This window comes from Pediculus humanus, genomic scaffold, assembly GCF_000006295.1.
Source record: "Pediculus humanus corporis 1103172107724 genomic scaffold, whole genome shotgun sequence".
Taxonomy (NCBI): Eukaryota; Metazoa; Arthropoda; class Insecta; order Psocodea; family Pediculidae; genus Pediculus; species Pediculus humanus.
Window position 1 is genome coordinate 28,276 of NW_002987327.1, and position 10,498 is coordinate 38,773.

Consider the following 10,498-nt stretch of genomic DNA (forward strand, 5'->3'; position numbering starts at 1 on the left):
TTAAAATAATAAAAACAAAAAATACATCTTAGCTTCTATTTAATAATTTCAAACAAAGCCGGTAAAATTAGAAATCATACCTAAAACTTCCTCTCATACGCTTTCTAAACCTAAAATCTTCTCTATCCTCATCAAATTCTTCCTCTTCCCTAAATCGATTTTCTTCCCGGTCTTTTCTATTGAAGTTGTTAGAGTCATCACTAAAATTATCATCAGTTTCTAAATCGTCCGACATCTTGATGAACCTTATACCGGATATGCATTATTTTCGCTTGGTTTTTAATTAATTCTAAAGACACGATTTTTTTTGTATTGTATTTATTATATAGAAATTTAAATTTATATTAATAATGAGCACAAAGCCTTATGTAATTTTAGGAGAAGCCCAAGAATCTGAAAGTGAAGAAGAAATTGATTTGTCTAATATAAGTTGTAATGAGAATAAATTTTGTAAGGGAAAAATAGTGTCTGGAGAAGCTCCTGAATCAGATGATGAAATCCATGGTATACTGATAAATTTTTTTTGAGCCAATATGATACTGTATATTTTTATAATTATAAAATAATTTATAAACACTTCTCCTAATTAATTTTGTTTTTTAGAGAATTTTGATAGTGTTAACAAGCAAGTTAAAAATATAACAGTTAAAGAAAAACCAAATAAACTTCAATCAATTCTTGCAAAAAAATTGTGTAATGTTTTTACTATTTTCACTTTTTGTTTTTTTTTTTTTAAATTAAATTTTATGTTTATTTATGGTATAAATATTTTTACAGATGAGAGGAATGAGTCATTATCAAAAAATATGAATGACTTTATTAAACAAACGGCTTTTAATGCGAAAAATGAATTGAATATTACAAATCAAAAATTGCTTAAATGTCAAATACAAATGCAAGAAGGAGCTAAATTATTAAAAAAATTAAATATGAATTTAGATATTTTAAGAATAAACTTGGATTCTCTAATTAATACAAATATATTACCTCAAATAAATATTTAAGAGTTTAGTTTATTTTTAATTTACAAATCTATATTACTAATTAATAAAATATTTAGTTTAAGGAAAAGCTTTTATTTACAAAAACTAAACTATAAGTTTTGTTAAAAATTAGCTTTCAATTTATTTGTATATTTTTCTTTTATAAAATTTTTTGTTGCTTGAAATAAAATTAATTATTATAAATTAATAACTATTATTATTTCTCATGATACTTTTGTGAATCACAAAAAAAATTAAAATAAGATCTTATAGGTACAATTAATTTTTTTTTTCACAATTGTTTAATAATAATTTTCTTCCAAACACCAAACAATTAATTGAGACAAAAAAAAATAATTAGAAAATACGAATGAAATGTAAAGTTAAGGTAACGCAACGAACGGTTTTACCAACATTAAAAAATAAATAAATTAGCGCGGGTTCACTTTTTTTTTTAATTATATAATACTTCTATTAAAAATGAGTTACGATAAAAAATTAGTTTCAAAAAATGTGTTAAACGATCAAAAACTTTCTTGTAATGATAATCGTGAATTAAGTGAAACGCTTGCTCAAATTTCTGATGCTACAAATTGTAAGGTAGAAAAGGATAAGTGGGCCGATGACGACTCCTTTAGTAATTATAATAAATTAGATAGAAACGAAATTAATTTCTCATTGGAATCATTTAATAAAAATTTCAATTTTCAAAAAGGTTTTGAATGTGAGGGTTCAACCACTTCGTTTAGAAAAAGAATTCGAGATTCTCCAACGGAATCTTTTAACAGATCAAAATTAAGAAATAATTATTGCTCCAAGAGAAAAAAAAGGCATAATTCTATTGAAACTGATCCATTAGTTTTAGCTAGGAGACAAAAACAGATTGATTATGGAAAAAATACATTAGGTTATGACAGATATATCAAATCTGTACCAAGGTAAATCAATATTAAAATTTTTATTATATAATCCAAGTAATATCAGCTTTTTATAATTATTTAAGTTCTTGGAATTCCTATTTTATGCCTACTTAAAAATTCAGTTTACTTATATTTAATTAATTAAGCATTTTTGCAAATTTTGTACAAATTTTGTCCAATTTTAAATTTGCATTGGTTATTTTAAAAAAAAAAATTAATTGTTACTTATAAGCAATATTTTAAAAGTAAACTTAAACATCTTATCGATTCTTAAAAAAATTTTTAGAGAAGAAAGGAAAAATTACCATCCGAAAACTCCACCCAAACATAATAAATATAGTAGAAGGGCTTGGGATGGTTTAATTAAAGTTTGGAGGCAACAATTACATTGTTGGGATGAATTAACTGATACCAAATCTGAAAAAACTTCAAGTCCTGATCATTTAAAACTTTCTGACGAAATGTCAGATTTTGAAGATTGATGTTCCAAATGTATTTAATTATTTTATTTCACCATATTTTAATGTATGTATATTTATTAAGGGGGTTTTCAATTTTATACAAATTTTTCTACGATAGCAAATTTGTCATACATGAAAACAATAATTTATATTTTTGCCTTTAATTAATAAGTTATAATTTAGAATTGTATAAAAAATGAAATAACATAATTTTAAACATATTATGTTGTATTTAATTTCTTGAACAATAGTATAGTAATTTATTTTGTACCAAATAGTTTATAAGTTCTCACCTAAAAAAATGAAAATGCAGAAATTTTTGAAATAAAAACAAAATACTTAAAAAATTTTTATTTTTGTTTAAGCTCGTATAAATAGTGTTCGAGTTATAATTTAAAAAATTATTAACTTTACATTTTTTGTAAATTTTGATTTTTAAAAGAATTTTGACGCACTTTATATTTTAAATATACAGTATTATTAAAAATTAATTCTTAATTATTTAAAAGTTAATTTTACCTTAAATATTTTCTTAATATTTTAATGTATGTGTTGTACATTTGAGACATTTTTAAATAGTATTAGTTTATCAAAAAAACGTTAAAGTTTTAAATCAGGATTTCAGCTCATCATTATCATACAATTTGCTATTAAAAAATAATTTTATTGTTATTTTCGAAATTACTTTTAAATCGCTCTAATTCTTAATATTTAATAGGAAATTTAAAAAATTACTTTTATCAGGTACAAAATATTTACTCAATTAGGTATTTGGGTAAATTATTCATAATTTTTATTTAGTCTTGATTTTGATGTGTTATTTTTAACTTGTAGTATAAAATGATATTATTGTGACTTGAGGTATTAGAGGTTGTTGTTGAAAATTTTAAAAAAGTGGTAAAAATCTTTTATTTCATATTTTCATTTTATTTAAATTTTACAGAAACAAATATAAACTTTTATTTAATACATTTAAGGTTAACCAACCTTTAAAAAAGATGTATTAGAATTTATATTCATATCATTTAATGCGAGAATGATTTTATTAAAATAGAAATTATTTTCTTCTCTTATTTCATTAACTTTTAATTCCATTTCTTTTAATATGTCTTCTTTCATATCTAAAAACTTTTTATTAATGTAAGTTTTTAACGGTTCCAAATCTAATGAATTTTTGTTTGTCGAACTTTCCTGATGAACTTTTTTTGAAATATTTGATGATGTTGAACTCAAAGGAAAAGATTCATTAAAGTTTTCACTTAACTGTGATTCAGAATTCATTAATTCATTTTTAAAATCTAATTTTTTAAATAGTTCATAAGTGTTTGAAGAATTAAAAGCTTTAAAAAAATTCTCCCATTGTAATCCTCCTTGATTTTTTATGTGTTCTAATTCATGTGAATTTTTGTTGTATAATTCAAACAAATTTTTAAATTTTGCAGCTCTCACAGATATAGGTTGATTACATTTTGATAATAATATGTTTACATTTTCAAGATTAAACACATTAGACTTTTGATTCAAAGTTAAACTTTTGTCGACTGAAAGTTGAATACTGTACAACCAAATACTGTTAGGATTTCTTAATTTAGAACACTGTAAAATAAATAATTAAAATTAGAATATTTATTTAAAAATTTTAGGATACTTCATTTTAGAAATTACCTTTATATTACAATAAAATAAATTTGGTAAATCTATTTTAGTTTTATATACTGCCATTTCTTCCCATTCATCAATAAAATTTGATTCACAAGTAAATAAATATTCATTGTCTTTACCAAATATTTCCACAAGACTAGCTTCTGAAATTAATTCTATTTCCTTTATTGGGTAAATTGATTTTATTATTATTTCTGGCTTTAAATTTGTGTTTTCTTTTTTTTCTCTATTGGGTTCTTGGGTTAAGCAAATACATTTTTCAACCATTACATTATCAATTGAACTAAAATAAAATTTTTTTTAATGAGTTAGAAATTTAATAAAAATAATCAAATCATTGTCACGTTTATAATATAAATATATATATATTGTACAATAATATGTATGTATATAAATTTTCAGAAACGTGTGACATTTTAAAAATAAATTTACTTTACTTGTTATTTGATGAATTAACTGTTAAGACTTGGTTGATATCAGTTCCACATTCTGATATCCAGTTGGAAGAAATAAAAATTTCATTCATTATTGTATTAAATTATTTGAATATTAAAAGTTGGATTATTTTATCTGCTGTGATACAATACTGTTAGTTTAATTAAGTTTTAACGATTAAAATTACTTTCAATTACTTTTTTAAAGTAATGTAGTGACCAGTGCTTCCCGAATTATAATTGATTGCAGTTACTACCAACTGATAAATAAATTGTAATATTTTTTTATTTAAGTCACCGCCTTGTAAGAAAAAATTTATTACTTATTAAAAATGAACTTATAAGAAAGTAAACTTAATGAATATATATATATTATTAATGAAAGTAGATTTTAATTTTTTTTTATTGTTTTAACAACATGATTGTTAAGAATTTTTGTCGTACTTTAATTACGAAAAAACTAGTTTCTACTACATGTGAAAGTGTTCGGTGGTTGAGGTACAGAAAACCCTTTTGGTTAGGAATCGCCAAAAGTAAAAGGTTTATCGTACCGGAAAAAAAAGAAATGCCTTCTGATGATTTTAATGAATACCAGAGACTCAAAATTGACTACAACATTTCTATGAACTCGTTAAAGTGAGTAACGTTTTCGTAAATGATTTTGTTGTTAAAAACGTTGTATTTCATAAAAGTATGTATTGTTTTGTTTAGTCAATTTATAAAAATTCACAACCCCGCATGGGAATCAGTCAAATCGCAATCAATGACAGAAGAAGTTATGATAAAAAAAAATTTATTAGAAAAAAAAAAAAAAGAATCAATTGAAATGAATGAAATTTGGAATGCTCAGTCTGCGGAATTTAGAGAAAACAGAATTAAAAGTTTGTTGGAAAAGAAAGCAGAAATGGCAAATAAAAAAATTGCTAAGGACGAGCAAAAAGCTAAACTTAAATTAGAGCGGCTGGATAGCATAATTAAAAAGGAAAAGGTAAAACTTTATTTAATTTTCTTATAAATATAAAAGATTATTAATTTTTTTTTAAAAATCTCTTTTAAACAGGAATATAGTAAAACATACATAACTCTTGAAAATTTAGAAGAAGCAATTGAAAAATGTTTAGATAATGTTACTAATTACAATTTTGCTATCGATTTAAATGGAACAAAATACTATGGTAGTGACGTTTTAATTGATAACACTAAACCAAAAGAAATGGCAGAAGGTAAATATTAATTTATAATTTTTTTAGAAAATATTTTTTATAAATTAATTCATGTTTATTTAAATGTATACTGTTTTTTCTTTAGTTGCAGAGTAAACTTGAGGAGCAATTTTTCAAACAAACTTTAGTGATTTTCAACAAGGTTTAAGAAGGAAAATAAAAGTTTCAAATATCTTTTCAATATTAAACGTAAGTAGATTTACTTTGAAGGTGGACAATATCGAATCTTACAAACTCAATACATTGTTTAAGTTCACTTGTTCGTTATTATAAGGTTTTAAAATTCCAGTAAAAATTTTATATAATGAAAAATAATTTTATCCCTATTATAAAATTAATTTAAACTTTACTGCCCTGTAATAATAGTAAACTCTTAGGCTAGGTTTGTTCTAAATAAACCTTAATTATTGTATGATTTACATTAAAAACCTTTTGACAAATCATAAAATAAAAATTTTTTGCAAAGTTTACTTTTATTTAAGTTGTTTTAATGTATTATTATATAAACTGAATTATTGTATTCATATATAGAATAATTAAAATTTTTGTAAAAATTGTATTTATATTTTAAAAAAATTATTATTTTTAATTATTTAATAATAATTTTAAGCAAAATGTAATACTGCAGTCAATTTAAAAAAATTAAAAACGAATTCCACTTCAAAAAAGTGAAAAGACTATTAATAAATAACTTTTATATTTGAAAAGGAGTTTTCAAATTATAATTTGAGTATCTTTTCGTTATTTAACTTTTTTTAAAATCTTTATATTTATATTGACATTAGTAAATTCAAAGAATTAATTTTTGTATAAGGCATAGTAAAATGTTTAAAATTGGCTTTTGTCAAATAATTGTTATAAAATCACACATAAAAAAATTTAAATATTTTTTCAAAAGGAAATTCTGAGATATTTAATATTATGCATGTAACTTCATGTTATTGATTTGAAATGTCGGTTTTTAATTCACAATGTGCAGTTTTTATGTGCCTTTCCAAATTATCTTTTCTATTGAATGTAGAATCACAATGTGGACATTTAACCTTACTTAAATTTGCATCATGAGTTTTAGCATGCCTAGTAAGAGTTCTTTTAAAAGCAAATTTGGTTAAACATATTTGGCACTTGAATAATTTTAGGTTTGTGTGAGTTACAGCATGCCTTTTTAATTCGGTTTTAGTAATAAATTTAAATCCACATTCGTTACAAACAAATTGTTTTTCATTTTTGTGACTTTTTTCATGTCTTTTGAGATTTTGAAATCCAGAAAATTTTTTTTGGCAAGTGGAGCAAGAGTAAGGTTTACTTTTGGTATGAGTTCTTTCATGTGTTTTTAGCGCATAATTATCAATACACAACTTTCCACATTTTTGGCATTTAAATCTGGAAGTTTTTGTATGACTTTTCATATGTCTGTTAAGTTTTCCAATTACCTTATAACTTTTGGAACATATTTTACATGAATAAGACGGATTATCACTTTTTTCACTGCTGCATACACAGGACATGTGTTGCTTTAATAAAGTTTTCTCTTCCAGTGACAGATTATGAACAGTACAATAATATTGTACTTGAATATGACTAGGTACTTTCCAATTTTTTTTACTTAAACTTTCACATTCAATTTTTTGTTCTTTCTTTGCTTCATCTTGCATAAGATGTAATTTATCTTTTACTTCAATTGGTTTATGCTTTTTATTATTATTTTCATTAAAAAATCTTTGGCTAAATATTCTTTTTAAATGATAAAAATTCCCAGTGCTCCTTTTCACAATGTCTGTGGGAAACAAAATATTTTTTTCAAAGCTTTGCTTTATTAAATTACATGTGTCCTTATCTACAGAAGGAGAAGAAGTTTTAACATTTTGCTGTTCTTCTTCTGCTTGCTGTAAAGCTAATGATGTTATCACAGACTTTCGTTTATGACAATCAATGTTGTCTAACCTTTTACTGGGTTCTTTACACGTAAACTGAGAGTCGTCGAATGATTTTTCAATCACAGAATTGCATAATAAACAACCGGTTACTTCTTGAATCAGACAAATACGACATTTTGAATGACCACAAGTATCATAAACCAGCCTACATGCAGAAGAATCGACCGATTTGCAACACTGTGGACATACTTCAACTAAATTCTTTTTAGTTTGAATCATTCTGTCAGTTACTTTGAAACCTAAAACATAATTAAATAAAACTAAAATAGAGTCGATATAGTTTATTACTGATTAAAAATAAAGTTTACCTAGATTAAAGTACACTTAAAGTATTTAAAAATTTTTTTCATACTGACATTTATTAAAATTTTTTGTTTAATGAAATTTTTACAATTTTTTTATAATAAATTTAATATTAAAAACACTTATTTGTATACATTTTGGCGACAACTGTAAAACTAAGTAGCGACAAAGTTCTTTTCTTTACAGTGTTTACAAAAAGAACTTAAAAACTTTAGTTTTACTACTGCTGATTAAAATGAAATTTTTTAGAAAATTTTTAAATCAAATAATGATTTTAAAACATCAACGTTTTAAATATTCTAATCAGAAGTTAATTCATGAAAAAAAAATTTTGGATGATGCTCATTTTATTAGAAATATCGGGATTCTTGCTCATATAGATGCAGGTGAACTAAAGTGCAAATGAAAAATTTTATAATAATTTTCTGATTGTTTGACGTTTTTAGGTAAAACTACTACTACAGAAAGAATGCTATTTTTTTCTGGTAGTATAACTCACATGGGAGAGGTTCATCATGGTAATACTGTAACTGATTTTATGGCTCAAGAACGAGAAAGAGGTATTATGAATACATTATTTTTTTGTTAATAATTAAAGCAAATATAATTTTTTGTGTCATTAATTTATGTTCTTTATATAATAACTACACTTAGGAATAACAATTACTTCTGCATTTGTTACTTTAAATTGGGGAAAACACAAAATTAATCTTCTTGATACCCCCGGTCATATTGATTTTACCATGGAAGTGGAGCAAACTTTAAATGTAATGGATGGTGCTGTTGTAATATTGGATGCAACTGCTGGTATGAATTGAATTTCAGTATACTTAAAATTAAAATCTTATTAAATTATTTAGAATGTTGTCATTATTTTTTTAGGAGTAGAGGCACAAACCATAACAGTATGGAAACAAGCTGATAGATATAATGTACCTCGTGTTATATATGTCAATAAAATGGACAGACCAACAGCAGAATTCTTTCGATGCAGAGATTCTATAATTCAAAATTTTAAAGTTACTCCTTTAGTCATTCAAATACCAGTTTATGATAATAGTAAATTAAATAATTTTTTTTTTTTTAATTAAGTAATTGAAATAACTACAGTTTTTTGTGTTTAAAATTTTGCATTAAATAAATCCAATAAAAAATTATTTTTACAGGTAAAAATTTTAAAGGAGTCGTAGATCTTTTAAATTTAGTAAAATATGAATGGGATTCATCATCTTTTAATTTCACTCAAACTCAATTGAATCCTCAAAATGGAAAATTATGGGAAAACTCTGTTCAAGCGAGAAAAAACCTTGTAGAAGTTCTTGCTGATTTAGATGATTCAATAGCTGAAAAAATAATTATGGATGAGAAACAATTAGAAATGCTTTCAAGCTCAGTTTTAAGGGATTCCATTCAAAAAATCACCATAGAACAAAAAGGTTTTTAAAATTTTATGCAAATTACTTGTTTATAGCAAAGGCACACTTAAAATTATATATGAAGTAACTTTAAAAGTTACCGAAATAAATTGTTTCCGTAATCATTTTTAACTTAAGTTAAATTACACCTTTTAAAAAGTTATATAAGTATTTTATTATTAATCCAAAATTATTCAAATTTTACACATCATAATAATCATAATATTATCAAATATTAAATTTAATTTAGTTTTGTAATTGCATAATGATTTTTTTTTATAATAAACTATATTTCTTTTTTAGGATTTCCTATAGTATGTGGAAGCTCATATAAAAACATTGGTGTACAATGCCTCATGGACACTATTGTTAACTATCTTCCATCACCGCTTTCTAGTAAATCAAAAGATTTAATTAATTATTTTGAAAAGAGCATGACTGCTAAAGCATTTAAGGTGCGACATGATCATTACAAAGGCCCAATTACATTTTTAAGAATTTATTCCGGTGAACTTTTTAAGGTTAGAATATCAAATCTTTAATATATGGTGTAATGTTATAAAATAAAAATTTTAATTAAAAAAAAAAAAAAAAACTTTTTTTCAAATTGAAGGGTCAAAAAATGTACAATGCAAGAACTAAAAAGACGGAGAATTGTGAGAAATTGTTTGTTGCTTATGCGGACGATTATAACGAAGTTCAAAAAATAAAAATGGGTAATATCGCAGCCGTTACTGGATTAAAGGTTATATCATGTAATAAAAAGTTTTCAATTCCATTTAATCACGCATTTTATTTATATGTATTTTTAACCCACATTGGAAAAATATTTTTCTTTTGTAGGATACCGTGACAGGAGATTTTATAACCTCATCATCTAGCGTTTATTCTTCCTTAAAAGATACTCTTAAAGGAAATGAAAAAGAAAACGTAATTAACTGTTTAACTTCGGGTCGAATGGTTCCAGATCCCGTGTTTTTTTGCTCGGTTGAAGCTCCTTCTCCCAGTTACGAAACGGCTTTAGACAAAGCACTAAAAGAGTTGGAAAAAGAAGATCCTAGTTTAAAAATAACGACAAATAATGAGACTAAACAAACTGTACTGGGGGGCATGGGGGAATTACATTTAGAAATAATTAAAGAGAGAATAAGAAAAGATTA

The 10,498-nt window shown here is 23.9% G+C and overlaps 5 protein-coding genes across 5 annotated transcripts in view; 3 read left to right on the top strand and 2 right to left on the bottom strand.

Moving 5' to 3' along the window:
• Positions 1-1,463: 1,463 nt before the first annotated feature.
• On the top strand, positions 1,464-2,385 carry Phum_PHUM317680 (histone RNA hairpin-binding protein, putative; the record flags this gene model as incomplete). Its single annotated transcript, XM_002427359.1, has 2 exons — positions 1,464-1,921; positions 2,190-2,385. 2 exons carry the CDS (start codon positions 1,464-1,466, stop codon positions 2,383-2,385), a joined length of 654 nt encoding a protein of 217 aa, XP_002427404.1.
• A 957-nt stretch (positions 2,386-3,342) lies between these two features.
• Positions 3,343-4,293, bottom strand: Phum_PHUM317690 (uncharacterized protein; the record flags this gene model as incomplete). The annotated part of the gene is made up of 2 exons (XM_002427360.1): positions 3,343-3,960; positions 4,030-4,293. The coding sequence occupies 2 exons, from the start codon at positions 4,291-4,293 to the stop codon at positions 3,343-3,345; spliced, it is 882 nt and encodes a 293-aa protein (XP_002427405.1).
• A 585-nt stretch (positions 4,294-4,878) lies between these two features.
• On the top strand, positions 4,879-5,831 carry Phum_PHUM317700 (mitochondrial 28S ribosomal protein S26, putative; the record flags this gene model as incomplete). The annotated part of the gene is made up of 5 exons (XM_002427361.1): positions 4,879-5,096; positions 5,172-5,448; positions 5,521-5,683; positions 5,711-5,736; positions 5,769-5,831. The coding sequence occupies 5 exons, from the start codon at positions 4,879-4,881 to the stop codon at positions 5,829-5,831; spliced, it is 747 nt and encodes a 248-aa protein (XP_002427406.1).
• Positions 5,832-6,621: 790 nt separating this feature from the next.
• On the bottom strand, positions 6,622-7,839 carry Phum_PHUM317710 (zinc finger protein, putative; the record flags this gene model as incomplete). Its single annotated transcript, XM_002427362.1, has 2 exons — positions 6,622-7,460; positions 7,509-7,839. The coding sequence occupies 2 exons, from the start codon at positions 7,837-7,839 to the stop codon at positions 6,622-6,624; spliced, it is 1,170 nt and encodes a 389-aa protein (XP_002427407.1).
• Positions 7,840-8,158: 319 nt separating this feature from the next.
• The window catches only part of Phum_PHUM317720 (elongation factor G 2, putative), a gene marked incomplete at both ends in the record, with an annotated part of 3,166 nt that continues 826 nt past the window's right edge, over positions 8,159-10,498 (top strand). The window contains 8 exons of the mRNA XM_002427363.1: positions 8,159-8,309; positions 8,370-8,483; positions 8,578-8,730; positions 8,806-8,982; positions 9,090-9,359; positions 9,642-9,859; positions 9,952-10,083; positions 10,182-10,436. Of these exons, the coding sequence (XP_002427408.1) occupies positions 8,159-8,309; positions 8,370-8,483; positions 8,578-8,730; positions 8,806-8,982; positions 9,090-9,359; positions 9,642-9,859; positions 9,952-10,083; positions 10,182-10,436 (1,470 nt within the window). The remainder of the gene's footprint in view (positions 8,310-8,369; positions 8,484-8,577; positions 8,731-8,805; positions 8,983-9,089; positions 9,360-9,641; positions 9,860-9,951; positions 10,084-10,181; positions 10,437-10,498) is intronic.